At 45.1% G+C, this 20,013-nt stretch overlaps 1 protein-coding gene across 1 annotated transcript in view; it reads right to left on the reverse strand.

Moving 5' to 3' along the window:
- The window catches only part of map2k6 (mitogen-activated protein kinase kinase 6), a 67,032-nt gene extending 47,384 nt beyond the window's left edge, over positions 1-19,648 (reverse strand). The window contains exon 1 of the mRNA XM_078401890.1: positions 19,387-19,648. Coding sequence (XP_078258016.1) covers positions 19,387-19,405 — 19 coding nt within the window. The 5' untranslated portion in view covers positions 19,406-19,648. The remainder of the gene's footprint in view (positions 1-19,386) is intronic.
- Between the last annotated feature and the right edge of the window lie 365 nt (positions 19,649-20,013).

The raw sequence follows: 20,013 nt of genomic DNA on the forward strand, positions 1-20,013 counted from the left end.
GTGAACCTTCGCTGTTTGACTTCCAACGTAAGGATGTCATTCCTCTAATGTAAAGACCAAAACTGTATGGGCTATTCATGTGCAATCTTATCAGCATCCTGCAATCAAGCCATTAATTAGCCTTCTTAAATATTTACCGCGTCTGCAAGCTAACCCTTTGTGTTTCATGAACTAGCACGCCAGATACTGCTGTATCACAATATCGTGTGGTTTCAAAGCATTTTAATAATAGTTTGCTTTCTCATGCTTCCTTTCAAATTGGATATTTCCCCACAATATACTCCACTTCATTTCCCCCCACCACCATACTTATGACTGGCAAGGGAAGAGGAAAGTGCTAAAACTCTCAACAGTGCAAGCCACCAAACAAAGGTGACAGGGCGGCACGGTGGAGCAGTGGTCGAGTTGCTGCCTTACAGCGCCAGGGACCCGGGTTAGATCCCGATTATGGGCTCTGTCTGTACAGAGTTCTTACCTCCTTCCTGTGACCTGCGTGGGTTTTCTCCGAGATCTTCAGTTTTTCTCCCACACACACAAAATGTACAGGTTTGTAAGTTAAAAGGCTTGGTAAAATTGGAGATTGTCCCTAGCTTGTGTAGGATATTGTTAGTGTGCGGGGATCGCTGGTCGGCGCGGGCCCGGTGGGCCAAAGGGCTTGTTTCCGCGCTGTGTCTCTAAACTAAACTGTATTTCAGCCGAGGTCTATCCAACGTTTAGTGAAGGGCTGGCACAGCTGTCCGGCTTTTTCACGCTGTGCCCTGTGAGAAAGGACAACAAATCCCAGCAGCTTAAAATAGACTTCTCAATTGGCCCTACCACCTTGGATATTTATGCACATAACTTGATCTCTATTCCTGCACAATTTGTGCCATTCAGTATATGTTCCCTTTCCGTTTTTTTCACCCAAAATATTTCACTTTCCATTTTTAGTTTCAGTTTAACTTAGAGATAGAGTGCAGAAAATGGCCCTTCAGCCCACCGAGACCATGCCCACCAACAATCACCCATACACTAGTTCTATCCTCCCCACTAGGAACGATTTACAGAGGTCAATTAACCTACAAACCCGCACGTCTTTGGAGTGTGGGAAGAAACCGGAGCATGCAAACACCACACAGAGGTCAGGATCGAACCTGGGTCTCTGGCGCTGTAAGGCAGCAACTAACTTCATAAGTCATAGGATCACAATTAGGCCATTCAGCCCATCGAGTCTACTCTGCCATTCAATCGTGGCTGATCCATCTTTCCTTCTCAACCCCATTCTCCTGCCTTCTCTGTTGAGCCACTATGACACCCCTTAAATTTAACACTGTTTCTTAGGGTTACATTTAACCTAGCACACATTTCTGTTCCTGAAGAACTTTACAATCTTCAGTGAATTTTGAGTCTTGTACACATTCAGCAGTCCATATCCAAAATTAACGGACCTTCGGCCCACAACAGTAACACATCAAAGATGTGATGGGTTCCTCTGACCTTCAACACCCACTTCATGGGAACAGAGTCAAAGAGAAAGAGACCGGAGGCCCGGGATCGATCCCGACTACGGATGCTGTCTGTACGGAGTTTGTATGTTTTTCCCGTGACCATGTGGGTTTTCTCTGAGATCTTCGGTTCCTCCCACACTCCAAAGACGTGCAGGTTAATTGGCTGGATGTATGCGTAAATTGTCCCTAGTGTGTGGAGGATGATGTTAGTGTGCGGGGATCGCTGGTCGGCACGGACCCGGTGGGCCGAAGGGCCTCTTTCCGCGCTGTATCTCTAAACTAAGCTGTGAATTCAAAGTTTAGTCAAAGAAGGGCAGTTTTAAGTAAGGCCTGAGAAAGAGGAGAGGGTTATGGGAGGGTTTAGGGAAGATAGACACGGGCAGCTTGCAAGCCAGCTGTATGAATGTTGATTTCCTTCATTTCAAGTAACTCCTGTATTCCCTCCCTCCTCCCCTCTCCCACCTTAGTCATCCTCCCAGTTCCACTAATCACATCCTTGGATCCCTCTTGTTATCACATCTTCCCCCGCCAACAATGGGCCATTGTGGGCCCCACCCTACCCGAGGTCATCTGTTGTCGGCCCTGATTTCTGGCTTTTTCTGGCCTCCAATTTATTCCCCCCCCCCCCCCCCATCCGCCCCCACCTCTACTTTCAGCTTAAAGGAAGGTTCTGACCTGGAACGTCACCTGTTCCTTTTCTATGGAGATGCTGCCTGACCCGCTGAGTTACTCCAGCATATTGTGTCTATCTTCAGTGTAGACCAGCATCTGCAGTTCCTTCCTACACACAAGGTTTGGGGAAGGATCTCTAGGCCGACTGCAAAACCGCTGCCACTCAGTCCCACAGTCTAATGCCCAGTGGGAACACATCCCTGAACACCTGGCTGTGGACTATCTCGTGACAGCAAGCTTCAAGAGTCACTACTTCATAAAAGGCTAATCCTTTTTACATAGTTAGTTAACATTAATGTTACCAAGGGGCTAAGCTGTGCTGCAGAATCCTCAGTGTCCATAGAAAGAACTTGTACTTGAAACCCATGCGGTCAGAGTGAGAACGTGCAAACTCCACACAGACAGCACCCGAGGTCGGGATCGAACCCGGGTCTCCGGCGCTGCGAGGCAGCGGCCCTACACATTGCGCCTGTGGTATTTCCTCGATTACTGATTGGGGCGAGGTGTTGCAGCGACCGTAGACATATCAGAGAATACGATCAAAGCAGTGTCACAGAGGGTACGTCAGGGGCTTGGCTGTTACTCTAAGCTGCATTAACAGCCATGACTTTCAGAGCAGCTGAAAAAAACGTCATCTATGCAATGTAACGACAAACATGCACGCTTGGTGTTTTAATGACGCACTTCTTCATGGAGTGCACTTTTCTCATTGTAGTAAGTTCACCAGCACTGTTACTAAACTGACACAAAGAGCTGGAGTAACTCAGCGGGTCAGGCAGCATCTCTGGAGAACATGGATAGGCGACGTTTTGGGTCGGGATGCTGGTTCAGACTCTGAAGAAGGGTCCCAAGTCCAAAGGTCACCCATCCATGTTCTCCAGGGATGTTGCCCCACCCGCTGAGTTACTCCACGAGAGAGAGAGAGAGAGAGAGAGAGAGAGAGAGAGAAAGCTGCTGAGTTACTCCACGAGAGAGAGAGAGAGAGAGAGAGAGAGAGAGAGAGAGAGAGAGAGAGAGAGAGAGAGAGGGAGGGAGGGAGGGAGGGAGGGAGGGAGGGAGAGAGAGAGAGAGAGAGAGAGAGAGAGAGAGAGAGAGAGAGAGAGAGAGAGAGAGAGAGAGAGAGAGAGAGAGAGAGAGAGAGAGAGAGAGAGAGAGAGAGAGAGAGAGAGAGAGAGAGAGAGAGAGAGAGAGAGAGAGAGAGAGAGAGAGAGAGAGAGAGAGAGAGAGAGAGAGAGAGAGAGAGAGAGAGAGCATAGAATTAAAGGACGTGCGTTTTAGGAAGGGGATGAGGAGAAATTTCTTTAGTCAGATGGTGGTGAATCTGTGGAATTCTTTGCCATAGAATGCTGTGGAGGCCAAGTCGATGGATATATTTAAGGCAGAGATAGATTCTTGATTAGTACAGGTGTCAGAGGTTACGGGGAGAAGGCAGGAGAATGGAATTGGGAGGGAGAGATAGAACAGCCATGATTGAATGGCAGAGTAGATTTGATGGGCCAAATGGCCTAATTCTACTCTTATCACTTATGACCTTATGACCTGGAGATAGCCACCAGGCCAATTTTAGAGTTCAGAGATACAGCACGGAAACAGGCCCTTCGGCCCACCGAGTCCACGCCGACCAGCGATTCCCGCCCACGAGCACTACCCTACACACACTGGGGTCAATTTATAATTTTTACCTAAGCCTATTAACCTACAACCCTGTACATGTGGGAGGAAACCGAAGCACCCGGAGAAAACCCACGCGGTCACGGGTAGAACGTACGAACTCCGTGCAGACAGCACGAGTAGTCAGGATCGAACCCGGGTCTCTGGCACTGGGAGGCAGCAACTCTACCACTGCGCCACCATGTCCCCTTTTGTTTAAACGTTTTCAACATCTTTACAAAATAACAACCAGACACTATAAGAGCATTTAAAAAACATTTGGACAGGTACATGGAGAGTTTTAGAGGGGTATGGGCCAAACGCAGGCAGGTGGGACTAGTGTAGATGGGGCATCTTGGTCAGTACGGGCAGGTTGGGCCGAAGGGCCTGGTATGGCGTGTTTCACCCCATGACTCAGAAACTAATAGTCTGACTGGTTCTGCTAAAGGTCGACTCACCTCAGAAATGCAAAAGAATCTTGGCATTTGCCTGGCCCTGGAGTTATGTGTACAAGAAAAAACTGGACATTCTGCAATTGTACTCAAGAGTAACAGACCACATACAAAACCAGGAGCGACCTTCAATGTTAAGCCTCCAAATACGGAAAAGAGGCTAAAGTAATAAGTTACGTGGCTGGGCCAGTAAACATAAACCATTTTTTAAAAATATCACCTTAGTGTCAAATTAGCAAAGAAAGGGAATCACAACGTAGGAAGGAACTGCAGATGCTGGTATAAATCGAAGATAGACACAAAAAGCTGGAGTAACTCAGCGGGACAGGCGGCATCTCTGGAGAGAAGGAATGGGTGAAGGGTCTCGGCCCGAAACGTCACCCATTCCTTGTTTAATTTAGAGATTGTAGATTAGTGTAATGATGTCACTCATTTTATGCGTCATGCTTTTGTATTGTGGAAACAGGCCTTTTCAGCCCACCGGGTCCGTGCCGATTAGCCCTGCTAGTCCTTGATCCCTGCACAACACCATCCTACACCCACTAGGGACAATTTTTACATTTACCAAGCAAATGAACCTACAAACCTGTACGTCTTTGGAGTGTGGGAGGAAACTGAAGATCTCGGAGAGAACTCACGCTGGGGAGAATGTACAAACTCCGTACAGACAGCACCCGTAGTCGGGATGGAACCCGGGTCTCCAGCGCTGCATTCGCTGTAAGACTACCTCTGCGCCACTGTGCAGCCCTTGTCTCCCAAGATGTTGCCTGTCGCGCTGAGTTACTCCGGCTTTTTGTGCCTGCCTTCAGCTCAATGGTCCCTGGTCCAAACTGAGCTGAAGGTTTCTCTGCCATAGTCATCCTGTGAAGCAGAGTGGTCCGCGAGAAATCACTCCTCTTCGGGAGATGGATCCTGGGGCCCAGGCACAATGTCCAGAGAGACACAAAATGCTGGAGGAACTCAGCAGGGAGGGTACCATCTCTGGAGAACATGGTTAGGTGACGTTTCGGATCGGAACTGCAGTTGTACAGGGCCCTAGTGAGACCGCACCTGAGACCGCACCTGCAGTACTGTGTGCAGTTGTGGTCTCCAAATTTGAGGAAGGATATTCTTGCTATTGAGGGCGTGCAGCGTAGGTTTACTAGGGTTAATTCCGGGACTGTCATATGTTGGAAAGACTGGAGCGACTAGGCTTGTATACACTGGAGTATAAGAAAATAACTGCAGATGCTGGTACAAATCGATTTATTCACAAAATGCTGGAGTAACTCAGCAGGTCAGGCAGCATCTCGGGAGAGAAGGAATGGGTGACGTTTCGGGTCGAGACCCTTCTTGGTCGGCAGTATACACTGGAATTTAGACGGTTAGAGGAGATCTTATCGAAACGGATAAGATTATTAAGGGGTTGGACACGTTAGAGGCAGGAAACATGTTCCCAATGTTGGGGAGTTCAGAACAAGGGGCCACAGTTTAAGAATAAGGGGTAGGCCAATTAGAACGGAGATGAGGAAAAACCTTTTCAGTCAGAGAGTTGTGAATCTGTGGAATTCTCTGCCTCAGAAGGCAGTGGAGGCCAATTCTATGAATGCATTCAAGAGAGAGCTAGATAGAGCTCTTAAGGATAGCGGAGTCAGGGGGTTATGGGGAGAAGGCAGGAACGGGGTACTGATTGAGAAAGATCAGCCACGATCACATTGAATGGCGGTGCTGGCTCGAAGGGCCGAATGGCCTCCTCCTGCACCGACTGTCTATTGGAACTCTTCTGAGCATAAAATAAAGGTTCTGACCCAAAACGTCACCTATTCCTTTTCTTCAGAGATGTTGCCTGGCCTGCAGTCACTTCAGCATTTTGATGTTTATCTTTGGTATCAACCAGCATCTGGAGTTCCTTCCTCCACATGTTCAGAGAGACTTTCGACAACTTGTGTCAACCATTTCTAAATGTCTCCAGTAATGAAATAATTCAATTCAAATTTTCCCAGAGTGGAAATGTCCAACACTAGAGGGCATAGCTATAAAGTGAGTGGGGGAAAGATCCATGGAGGTGTGTGTAGGGCAAGATTACACACAGAGACTAGTGGGGGGCCTGGGATTTCACAGCCAGGGGTGGTGGTGGAGGCAGATCCATAGTGGCGTTTTCAAGGGCTTTTAGATAAGCACATGGAAGTGCAAGTAACAGCGGGATATGGATAGTGGGACTGATGACTGAAGAAGGGTCTGGACCCGAAACGTCACCCATTCTTTTTCTCCAGAGATGCTGTCTGGCAAGCTGAGTTACACCAGCACTTTGTGTCTATCTGTGGTAATGCTGGGATCGCCTGTTTCAAAAATGATCAAAAATGATACACCCATGCAGCAGTGTGCATCTCAGATGTCGCAATATTAATTACAGTTGTTAGAGGGAAGGGGATCATTTTATCGTTCCTTGAAATTTGAGGTTTTGTGATTTCAAAAAACACTCAATTATTCAAAGTTTCACTAATGAATTTTGTTTAGTTTAGAGAAACAGGCCCCTCCTCAGTCCACCTAGTCCGGCGATCACCTGTACCACGCTAGTTCAATCCTACACACTAGGGACAATTTACAGAAGCCAATTAACCTTGAAACCTGCACATCTCTGGAGTGTAGGAGCAAACCGGATCACCCAGAGAAAACCCACGCAGGTCTCACAGGGAGAACGTACAAACTCCGTACAGACAGCACCCGTAGTCAGAATGGAAGACCCGGGGTCTCTGGCGCGAGAGGCAGCAACTCTACCGCTGGCGTCGCCCATGTTGATCTATGTAGTGCCGGTTCATCAATTTGTTTCACAATGTGTTGCAATTTTGTAAAACTCCCAATTCTACTTGGAACATGAAACAATGTAGTTCTGACCTCTTAATTACAGCTAGTTAGTAACCATTAAATAAAAATAGCTCCTGTGTGAAATAACTGGCCAATGAAAGACAATACTTATGTGACACGATATGTCACAATACTTATGCAAACACTAATCTTAGTTCATGTCTGCCCCATCTCTCTCTGTGGGGCACTAAGTGCTGAAGTAATTCAGCAGGTCAGGCAGCACCTCTGGAGAACATGGAAAGGTGGTGTTTGGGGTCCCAAGATGCTTGCCTGACCTTACCACCCCAGCGGTAATGAACATTTGACTTCTCTAACTTCAGATAGTTCCTCTGTCCCTCTCTTTCCCCCTCCCCCCTTTCCCAGTTCTCCCTACTAGTCTTCCATGTCTCCTACTACATCCTATCTTTGTGTCCCGCCCCCCTCCCCCGACATCAGTCTGAAGAAGGGTCTCGACCCAAAACGTCACCCATGTCCTTCTCTCTCCAGAGATGCTGCCTGACCCGCCTGAGTTACTCCAGCATTTTGTGTCGACCTTCAATTTAAACCAGCATCTGCAGCTTTCTTTCCTACTGAGTTACTCCGCCACTTTGTGACCTTTTGTGTATTAACCAGCATCTGCGGCTCCTTGTTTCCACGTTTTGACTGTCTTCACGTACCCTTCATGAGAGCATAAAAAATTGAATGAAGCAATACCACAGCAAGGTGGCACGACAGTTGAGTTGCTGCCTTACAGAACCAGAGACCCGGGTTCCACCCCGACTACGGATGCCGTCTGTATGAGTTTGTACGTTCTCCCTGTGACCTTGTGGGTTTTCTCCTGGTCCGCCGTAATCCTCCCGCACTTCAAACACATACAGGTTTGAAGAAGGGTCTCAACCCAAAACGTCACCCATTCCTTCTCTCCAGAGATGCTGCCTGACCCGCTGATTTGCTCCAGCTTTTTGTGTCTATCTTCGGTTTAAACCAGCATCTGCAGTTCCTTCTTACACAGGTTTGTAGTTTAATTGGCATTGGTTAAAAGAAAAACTGTAAATTGTCCCTCGTGTGTAGTTAAAATAGTATAACAGGGATCGCTGGTTGACGTGCACTCGATGGGCCGAAGGGCCTGTCTCCACGCTGTATCTCTAAACTCTCAAAACTCTAAACCTAAAGAAAGAAGTCAGAACACGAGGCGCTAAATGGTGAGAAGCTAATCGAAGATGGACACAAAATGCTGGAGTAATTCAGCGGGACAGGCAGCATCTCTGGAGAGAAGGAATGGGTGACGTTTCGGGTCGGGTCTAATTGAAACAGGGAACATTTTTTTTTTAAACTCACATGTTTGCTTCAAAGCACATTTGAACTTTATTATCGTTTGATATCAGAAGGTGTGAATCACGAGCATCAAACCTCGCAACAGTCTTCTGATTTCAGAGCCTTTGAGCTACTCGTTCAGCTGGTTGCTTTGACGCGAGAGACGGGACCAAGTTGAAAACACAGCATGAAAACGTCTGCGGTGTAATTAATCACTTCTGAAAAGGAATTCAAGACAAATATTTGGAAGGTGGGGTGGGGGCGGGGGAAAGATTAGAAGTAAATACGGAAAAAAGAAGAGGCAGAAAGATCAGAAAAAGATGGTCAAGCTCAAAGGAGGGTATCCGACATTGTGTTTCGTGACTGGTAATCCATCATATCTCAGGTATCATTTTACTGCTCAAACATAGGGAAAGGGAAATGAAAGGGGTGCAGCAAAGGAGCTGGTGTACACTAGCAGGAAAAGCAAACGATGGAAACCTAGGGTCAGATACGTTCCTGTTGTGCAAGCTATGAAAGTATAAGAACTGTAAAATGTAAAGCCTCTGTGTTTTATTCCTACAAAGGAAAGCAAGCAGCTCGATTGTGAAGCTTGTTATTTCAGTTCAGTTTATTGTCACATGTGCTGAGGTACAGGGAAAAGTTTTTTGTTGCGTGCTAACCAGTCAGAACGACAATACATGATTACAATCGAGCCATTTACAGTGTTGGATACATGATAAGGGAATAACGTTTACTGCAAGGTAAAGCCACCAGACTCTGATCAAGGATAGTCCGAGGGTCACCCATGAGATAGACAGTAAATCTGGACTGGTATCAGGTCGGGACCCATCTTCAGAGTCCGAACAAGCTTCCCGACCCAAAAGGTTACCTATCCATGTTCCCCAGAGATGCTGCCTGACCCGCTGAGTTACTCCAGCACTTTGCGTCAGTTTGGTGACCGTGTGGGTGAATTTATTACAATGTAAAGAGCACATTCTATGAAGAAGTGCATCATTAAAGTAGCAAGCTTGCATCTTTACAGTTACATTGCATAGATGCCATTTTTTGAGCTGACCGACGATAGTCCGAGGGTCACCAATGAGGTGGATTTAGATATAGAGATACAGCACGGAAACAGGCCCTTCGGCCCACCGAGTCCGCGCCGCCCAGCGATCCCCGCACATTAACACTATCCTACACACACTAGGGACAATTTTTACATTTACCCAGTCAATTAACCTACAAACCTGTACGTCTTTTGGAGTGTGGGAGGAAACCGAAGATCTCGGAGACAACCCACGCAGGTCACGGGGAGAACGTACAAACTCCATACAGACGGCGCCCGTAGTCAGGATCGAACCCGAGTCTCCGGCTCTGCATTCGCTGTAAAGCAGCAACTCTACCGCTGCGCCACCGTGATAGCAGTTCAGCGCTGCTCTCTGGTTGTGGTAGGATGATTCAGTTGCCTGATCATCAGGTCATAAGTGAAAGGAGCAGAATTCCTTCTCTCCAGTGATGCTGCCTGTCCGGCGAATTCATACGTTCTGGGAGCAGAATTAGGCCATTCGGCCCTTCAAGTCCACTCCACCATTCAATCATGGCTGATCTATCTCTCTCTCCTAACCCCATTCTCCTGCCTTCATATCCTCTTCACATCCACTGTATCTAAGATATCACTGATATCTGACACACTCTGCCAGAAATCACAAACAAGTACCATATCAAAAATAAAGACTTCCTGCTTGCGCGTTAAATAACCTAGGTATTCAGTGGCTTCCCAATGAAGTAGGGTCAGGGAACTTTCTCATCCACTCACTATAAACTAAGGGCAGTGGATTTGCTACCTTACAGTGGCAGTGACCCGGGTTCGATCCTTGACTACGGGTGCTGTCTGTACAGAGTTTGTACGTGACAGCGGGGGTTTTCTCCGGGTGCACCGGTTTCCTCACACGTTCCACAGACGTGCAGGTTTGTAGGTTGTGCAGGAAGGAACAGCAGAAGCTGGTTCACACCAAAGATGCACTCCAGCCTTTTACGAGTATTTTCAAGTTTGTAGGTTAATTAGCTTCCATAAATGGTCCCTAGCATGGTAAATAATATTTTATTATTCGTCCCGGCTCGAAAGAACCTCAAAAAGCACAAGGGATGATTTTGCTTAGGCAGATTAGTAAGTCTTTGGTAATCATCAGAGCCCAGGTATAGCAAATCAAGAAAAGTTATTAGCGCAACTTTGGAACAATATTTTCAACATTTACGGAACAGAAAATAAAATTTGAAGCATACCCTTAAAAAGAAAAAGGGAACTATGATCGGCATTTATAATTGATTTTTAAAAGAGCCAGAGGTTACCTATTACTGCACAAGATGCCTATAAATCTAGCTGAGATTTTATGCAACAAATATTTTCAGGGCAATTTACTGCAAGAATACTTTGTCTACACCTGAAACTCCCGATAGTTTGTGTAGGAAGGAACTGCAGATGCTGGTTTAAACCGAAAATAGACACAAAATGCTGGAGTAACTCAGCGGGACAGGCAGCATCTCTGGAGAAAAGGAATAGGTGACATTTCGGGTCAAGACCCTTCTTCAGACCCTCCGCCCTTCGGACCCTTTTCTCGAGAAATGCTGTCTGAGCCGCTGAGTTGCTCCAGCACTTTGTGTCCACACTCCCATTAGTTTACTTTAATGTGGTGGAGAAGGCTGCAAAACAGCACACCTAGTGGTGCTGCAGGGAACCGACATCTCCCGCGTTTGGTACTTTCGGTGCACGTATTTGAAGTTACAGGTAACCCTCGTTAGAACAGAGCATGGGAGTGGGAAATGATGTCCATTATTGCCGATTGTCCACTTTTCCTCTCTGCCATCGGGAAAGAGGCACAAAAGGTGAACAACAAATTCAGATGGTACAGGAGCCTGAAAACTAACGTCCAGGTTCAGGAACAGTTTCGTCCCGACAGCCATCAGGCTATTAAACACTACAACCTCAAATAAGCTCTGAACTAAACTATTATTGCACCATTATTGTTTGTTTTTGTGTGTGTACATATGTATGCATGTATGTGTGTGTATGTATGTATTATGTATGTGTGTATATATATTATATATATATTAAATATTATATATATATAATCCATATAAATATGTATTTGTATGTATGTGTATATTATACACACTCTGAACCTTTTTCTCTCTCGTTTATTATATTGTTTAGTGTACTACGTTTACATATTCTGTTGTGCTAGAATTTATTTGTTCTATCTGGGACATATGACATAAAACACTCTCCTGACAAAGGGTGGTGGGTGTATGGAACAAGCTGCCAGAGGAGGTAGTTGAGGCAGGGACTATCCCAACATTTAAGAAACAGTTAGACAGGCACATGGATAGGACAGGTTTGGAGAGATATGGACCAAATGCTGGCAGGCGGGACTAGTGGAGCTGGGACATGTTGGCCAGTGTGGGCAAGTTGGGACGAAGGGCCTGTTTCCACACTGTATCACTGTGTGACTCTGAGTGTGAAAAAGCACACCTCCAGATTCAGGTTCAGTTTCTTCCCAGTTATTAGGCAACTGAATCATCCTATCACCAACTAGAGAGCAGTCCTGAACTACTATCTACCGCATTGGTGACCCTCGGACTATCTTTAATCGGACTTCACTGGATTATATCGTGCACTAAATGTTTTTCACATTATTCCCTTTATCATGTAGCTGTACACTGTGGATGCCTCGATTATAATCATGCATTGTCTTTCTGCTGACTGGTTAGCTACAATAAACTAGACTCAAACTATAACCAAGTGCTAGATTCACTCCAATCACCTAGCAGTCACTGTATGGATCAACCAGTTGTTTTCAAATACAAAGTTGCTAAAATTGTATCTTTGTTACTGCAAGCTGAAAATTCTAGAGGCCGTTTATTACAAAGTTCAACAGAGTAGCATCACACAAGTGTCGATCGAAGCTATTGCTTGTCAATTTCAATGACAAGCCACAGTGTAACTAGTAGCCTGATTACTGTAGGGCACTCCCTCCACTATAACCAAAATCTGTTGTAAAAAGGTCACATAATACAAGCAGCACAGTGGCGCAGCGGTAGAGCAACTGCCTTTTAGCGCCAGAGACCCCGGTTCGATCCTGACTACGGGTGCTTGTCTGTCCGGAGTTTGTACGTTCTCCATGTGACCTGCGTGGGTTCTCTCCGAAATCTTAGTTTTTCTCCCACACTTCAAATATGTACAGGTCTGTTGGCTAATTGGCTTGGTGTAAATGTAAAATCTTCCCCAGTGTGTGTAGGATAATGTTAATGTGTGAGGATCGCTGGTCGGTGTGCCGAAGGGCCTGTTTCCAAGCTGTATCTCTAAATTAAACTCAACACATTGTGTAACGTATAGATATATTTCTAACATTACAGATTCTGGAAAATATTGATGAAAAAAAGGCGACAAACAAGAAAAGAATAATATTTTAACTGAAAAAGTGATAACGCTTGGGAATATCCCTGGGAGCTCGTTTGCTCCCACACTCCAAAGGCAGAGACAAACAAAGACAACTCGAAACATCACCTATTCCTTTTCCAGAGATGCTGCCTGAGCTGCTGAGGTACTCCAGCATTTTGTGCCCATCTTCGGTGTAAACCAGCATCTGCAGTTCCTTCCTGGTAGGCAAATTGGCTTGGTAAAATTGTAAATTGTCTCTAGTGTGTGTCTCAATTGTCTCTATTGTCTCTAGTCGCTGTAAATGTGCAGCGACCACTGGGCAGCGCAGACTCCGTGGGCCGAAGGGCCTGTTACCCATCCTGTATCTCTAAACGTAACTAAATTAAAATTTCCCCTGAAAACTTGATTTATGAGCCTGACAAACTAAGAAATGACAGAATTCAAAAAAGACACAAAACTTTCTGATAACAGAAAGAAACAAGATGCAGAATTACAGCTTTAGTAAAAAGTTCCATAGATGGACTGATGATTTAGGTTTAGCGAAAATTGTTGCAAAGTCTATGGTTGTACCATGTTAAATGCAATAACCTAATGAACATTTTAAAACATTCTGAATACTTCATGGGCGGTTCTGCTATAATACGTGCTCCCATAACAAAAATTGGATGCAAACGTGCCTGATGAATTAGGGAGCACTATTTGCATTATACCGGCTGATTTGTGTGTAGGATATAACTAGTGCACGAGTCATCGTTGGTCGGCATAGACTCGGTGGGCCGAAGGGCCCATTTGCTCGCTGTGTCTCTAAACTAAATTAATGTAAATGTTTATTACATCACATTCAGAGAAAACATTTCAAATTAGGTTTTTTTCTGAAAAATTCGTTAGTTCAATTACTATCAATCCTTCGTTAATTATAATTACCTCACATTCATCTCCAAGTTAATTATAATTATTTTACATTAAATGTTAAGTACCAACGCCGTCCTCAGAGATTTAGCAATTCCAAGAAAGTTATACTTTCTGTGAACCATCACGACTCTCAACCGAAGAACATTTCCTCTTAAATTATTCATTATCATTGGATTCTCTTAGATTGCCAAGCCACTCCTTAACGCAAACAACTAAACATAAATTGGTGCTTTACTTAAGAAAGAGACCTTTGAGATGTCACTCAATTGAAATGCTTTGTATCCGTTTTAGAACCTATTAATAAAATCTTGAATCCGAGTGCCCTTTCAGCTTCAGCTTTTGGGTTTCTATTCCTTGGAGCGCAGGAGGATGAGGGGTGATCTTATAAAGATGTATAAGATCATGAGAGGAATAGATCAGTTAAATGCACAGAGTCTCTTGCCCAGAGTAGGTGAATCGAGGACCAGTGGACACAGGTTTAAGGTGAAGGGGAAAAGATTTAATAGGAATCCAAGGGGTAACATTTTCACACAAAGGGTGGTGGATGGATGGAACAAGCTGCCAGAGGAGGTAGTTGAGGCTGGGACTATCCCAACATTTAAGACGCAGTTAAGACAGGTACATGGATAGTACAGGTTTGGAGGGATATGAACCAAATGCTGGCAGGTGGGACTAGTGTAGCTGGGACATGTTGGCCGGTGTGGGCAAGTTTGGCCGAAGGGCCTGTTTGCGAACTGTATCACTCTATGACTTCACCATCAAAGGAATCGTTTCTTCAATTATCAACTGATTTCACAGCAGCGACTTTACCAGGGTTGCAATGTTCTCCCTCCAAGTGGAAGGTTGAAGGAAGAAACAAGAAGGATGCTTGGGTATTTTTTCAAGAAACGAGCAACTGCAGATACTGGTTTACAAAAGACACAGAGAGCTAGAGTAGCTCAACGGGTCAGGCACCATCTCATGGATAGGCGATACTTCAGGTCAGGACCAATCTTGAGATTGAAGAAGGATCCCAACCCAAAATGTCCCCTATCCATGGATATTTCTTTTCATTTTTAAACCAATAATTTGAAACAAAAATCCTCTGAAAACTTTCTCAAAAAATGTTCTTCTAAACATTCATAATATTGTGTCTTGATCGGGTATTTTATAATTATTTTGCTACAAGAATGCAACTTTACACATAGTTAATTAGCACCGACTATTGCCTGGTCACATTTGTTTGTAGACAGACAAAACTGCCAACATCATTCAGGATATGGGGATACAGAGGTAGACACAAATTGCCGGAGTAACTCAGCGGGACAGGCAGCATCTCTGGATCGGAGGAGTGGGTGATGTTTCGGGTTGAGACCCTTCTTCAGACTGAGAGTCAGGGGAGAGGGAGACACAGAGATAAGGAAGGGCGAGGTGTGAAAATGAGACATCAAAAGAGACGCGGTTCAAGGAATGCGAACTACTGTGGAAGACTTGATATGCTTTATGGGGTGTTTTGCCCAGTTAGTTGTATTTTATTATGAAAGAAAAACTAATGCATTTGCTTAAAGGCTTTTTTTTTTTAATTAAAAAGGTAATTTTACCAACTAAAAGGCAAAAAAAACCATTAAATTACTCATAAAAATAATAATAGCCAAGCCCTCAACACCATCAACAACATTCAACTCCTATAAGCTTCCTAACTGGGAAATTCCAACTATCCCAAGTAGCTTTGGCGTGATGTTTAAGGGAACAGATGAAAGGACTAGTGGAGAATTGAGGCATTTCTAGACAGCGGCAGCAATGATTTTTAAAGAAAATATCGGTGAGCATTTCATGTGCCATTACCTTCAAAACTACAAGAGTTAGCCTCAACAACTTTTCTCACCCTAAATACGCAAGATGAAATGACTGATCTGCCTCTAAGTTTACATGGTCTTATATACAATACCTCTGAAACAAAAATCCACTCAATATTATTGAACTTTCTGAATCAGTCTGAAGAAGGGTCTTGACCCGAAAGGTCACCCATTCCTTCTCTCCAGAGATGCTGCCTGAGTTACTCCAGTATTTTATGTCTACACTCAATATTTTTGCCTTGCATCAACGTACTAAAAGTGATGTGGGAAGAAGGCACTGCAGGTGCTGGTTTACAAAAAAAGGACACACAGTGCTGGAGTAACTCAGCGGGTCAGGCAGCATCTCTGGAGGTCATGGATAAGAGACGTTTCGGGTCGGGACCCTTCTTCAGACTGAGAGAGTGTACAACCTACAGCCATTATCCATGTTTCCCCCATGTCCACATCCCTATTCATCTTAACTCTACCATTTTAACTGCACAGAGGAGTGACAGAGCTGTTATCATGGAAACAGGCCCTTCAGCCCACCTTGTCAATGCCCACCAAGATGATATCTTGGGTTAGTTCAATTTCCATGCATTTAGACCTCCAAACCCTTCCCATCCACATATCTGTCCAAATGCCTATTGAAAATCATAATTGAATCCATTGCTGTAGCTAGCTTCTTCTGGCAGCCCATTGCAGATACAGAACACGAGTGAAAAGGTTGCCCCTCTTCTATCTCTCCCCTCTAACCTTAAGCCTGTGCCCTCTTGTTTTAGAACCCTCTACCTTATGAAAAAGACTGTGCACATTCACTATATCCAATCACCATTCCCTTCAAGTCTGAAAAAGGATCTTGGCCCGAAACATCATCTGTCCATTTGCACCCCGGCCACTCCCTCCTCACACCTCTCCCATCGGGCAAAAGGTACAGGTGTGAAAACGCACACCTCCAGATTCGGGACAGTTTTTTCCCCAGCTGTTATCAGGCAACTGAATCATCCTACCACAACCAGAGGGCAGTCCTGAACTACTTACGAGCTACCTCATCGGGGACCCTCAGACTGCCTTTGATCTGACTTTACTGACTTTATCTTGCACTTATCATGTATCTGTACACTGTGAAAGGCTCGATTATAGTCATGTATTGTCTTTCCGCTGGCTGGTTTGCACGCAACAAAAGCTTTTCACTGTATCTCGGTACACAGGACAATAAACTAAACCGACTGAAAGCTCAGATGCTGCATTACCCGCCGAGCTCCTCCAGCATTTTGTTTTTTTGTTGACAATTCCATCATCCATAGTCTCTTATGTTTCAGTTCAGTTTAGTTTATTGTCGCGTGGTTATAGGTACAATGAAAAGCTTTTGTTGCGTGCCATCCAGTCAGCAGAAAGACAATACACGATTACAAGCGAGCCATTTTTTCAGTGTATAGATACATGACATGGGAATAATGTTTAGTGCAAGGTAAAGCCAGCAAAGTCCAATCCATATCCCTTTTAGAGTCTTGACAAACTGAAGCAGAAATTATATTTGTGCTCTGCAATAAAATCAATGCTAACCCGATTGTTGACCATGCCTCCATTTACCTGCCTCGCCCCCATTACCTTAGTTTGCTTTCAGTCTTACTCAGCCTTGAACATACTGAAATGACTCAGCTTTCACAACTCTCTGGATTACAGAATGCTAAAGATTCAGAACCTTTTCTGATAAGAAATTCTGCCTTATCGATCTTAAATGGGGTGATCTTTTACCTTAGACTTTGCCCCCGAGTGCAAGATATTCCACACCAAGAAGTGTGAAAACGCACACCTCCAGATTCAGGGACAGTTTTTCATCCCAGCTGTTGTCAAGCAACTGAACCATCCTACCGTAACCAGAGAGCAGCGCTAAACTACCATCCACCTCATCAGGGACCCTCAGACTATCTTTGATCTTACTTTACTGGCTTTATCTTGCACTAAACGATATTCCCTTATCGTGTATCTGTACACTGTGAACGGCTCGATTGTAATCTTTCCGCTGGCTGGTTAGCACGCAATGAAAGATTTTCACTGTACCTCGGTACACGTGACAATAAACTAAACAAACTGAAACAATCAAAAACAGAAGTAAAAGCTAATCCCTCAGCACCTCTAAACCTTTTTGTCTGAAGGTCTTAACCCAAAACGTCACCTGTCCACTCCTTCCACAGATGTAGCCTGACCCACTGAGTTCTTCCAGCACTTTGTGGTTTTCACTAAGTCTTTGTTCTCACTATCCCTTTCTCACAGTTAGCTCCAACTTTTACATTTATCTCACTCTATAATGCTTCCTGACCAACATATATCACGCAAAAAAACGTCAGGGAGAAAAAAATAGACACAAGGAACTGCTGGGATCTTGAATAAAATACAAAGTGCTGGAAGAACACAGCAGGTCAGGCAGCATCTGTGGAGAGAACGGGTAGGTGATAGCTTTGGGTCTAGAACTTCTTCAAACTCGTTTAGTTCTTCAGGAACTTGCACACACTTGATACAACCGATGGTAAACTAAACCTGGCACCAGATTTACTTGAAAGGGAGCAACAAGGAACTGCAGATGCTGGTTTGCACAAAAGGTCCAGCTGAGTTGCTCCAGCATTTTGTGTGTCTATTCACTTGAAAGGGAGTTGGTAATGGAGATGGTCATTTGTGCAGCGTTGGGGACGGGAGGGAAATCGCCACGCTGGGGCGGTTCTGCACTCGTTTTCCATTCCAGCTAACATTGGAGCCGGATACAAGCACTTGCAAACAATAGGAAAAGTTTTGCATTCCCAACACTTGCACCCCGCACACATTTTATAAAGGAAAGGGGGCTCGGGTTACTAATGCGGGGTTTGCTCTTCGCAGATGGTCAAAGGTGAGTGGCTGATTTAGTAGAGGTAGAGGGAGAGAGAGAGAGAGAGAGAGAGAGAGTATCTCCGCAAAGGGTCTCCAGTGGCTATCGCCAATCGGACACAGAAGAGCTGTGGCAACTATCTCATTAATAGATGCAAACGACGGCGACAGATGCACCCTGCCTTTGTGCTTACAGGCGATAAACGCCCAATTCACACAAATAGCGTCGGGCACGGGATTGTTTTACACTCGCAGGGGGGGGGGAAACAAACCCGAGCGCCGAAGTCTAATATTAGTCTAACTCTCCCAATCGTTCCAAGTATCAGATATAATCAGCACACTGGACGAGGCGAATAACATTACCGCACACAGAATTAAATTCCAAGGAGGCGTGGACTTTGCTTTGAGTTTTGCAACTTGATACGGAATGCATTCGCTTTGTGCATTCCGAATACAACAGTCGCTGGTTTGAGATTTTTGCAAGTTTTTAAAAAAAATTACTATCGTATCTTTTGCACATTTGCACTTTTGTCCTGGCTGGACATTTTGCAAAAGTTTTTTTTTCTTTCTCTCTTCCCCCCCCCCCCACCCCCACCGATTTGGTGTGTGCTCGATCCAAATTACGCTTGCACGCATCCTTATTGATCAATGCAACGCATTTAGACGCTTCCACCCCACCACCCACTTGAGCAACGGCTTACGTAATGTATAAGCACCTCGATCTGTTTGCAAAAAAAAGCAGCGAGCTCAGTAATCGGAATGCAAACACGTCAGAGACCAGCTGAACAGCAAAACCCAGCCTCGGGATCCTGCTCCCAAACATGCAAATTCAGTGTGTTCAGCTAAAACAGGAAATGCATTCAGCTCTGCAAGCCTTGTAACTTAGCACTAAAGCTGCAAACATCAAGGTGCATCATTGCATTTTGCACAAAATGCACATCTTTTTGCATTCTCCCCGGATATATCTGTGCAAAGCTTACCTCCTTTTGACAGCGACATTTTTTTGATTCTTTTTTTTTCTCCCCCCTTTGCTGGGAATGGGAGGGGGAGGGGAATCACAGAAGACTTTGCCTTTTCAGCTTTGCAACAAAGATGCAAAAAAAATTAGCTGCCTCCCAATTTTCATCCACCTGGGAATCCTGACCGATTTCTTGCAGCTGCGAGCTGTGCAGAAGGGGAATGGCCGGTTGCACAGCTCGGAAGCAAGCTGCAAACAGCAGAAGGTTTGCAATTGCAAAAAGCCGTTTCGGTAATTACGGAGCTGCAGCTACATGATCGGCCGGAGCTCAGTTCACCAGCTCCAAACTTCTCAGCGTGTCATCGCGTTCTTCCTGCTGGAGGGGAAGGCATTCTGGGGATTGTAGTCCAACTGCAGAAGGAACATTAGTCCTCAGTCTAGGAGGGGAGGAACAATATAGTCACAGTCATAGTGTGGAGTCATGGAATGATACAGTGTGGAAACAGGCCAACTTGCCCACACCGGCCAACATGTCCCAGCTACACTCGTCCCAACCTGCCCGCATTTGGTCCAAATCCCCTCAAAACCTGTCCTGTCCATGTACCTATGTAAGAAGAAACTGCAGATGATAGTTTGAATCGAAGATAGA

The sequence above is a fragment of the Rhinoraja longicauda genome, chromosome 6 (genome assembly GCF_053455715.1).
Source record: "Rhinoraja longicauda isolate Sanriku21f chromosome 6, sRhiLon1.1, whole genome shotgun sequence".
Classification (NCBI taxonomy): Eukaryota; Metazoa; Chordata; class Chondrichthyes; order Rajiformes; family Arhynchobatidae; genus Rhinoraja; species Rhinoraja longicauda.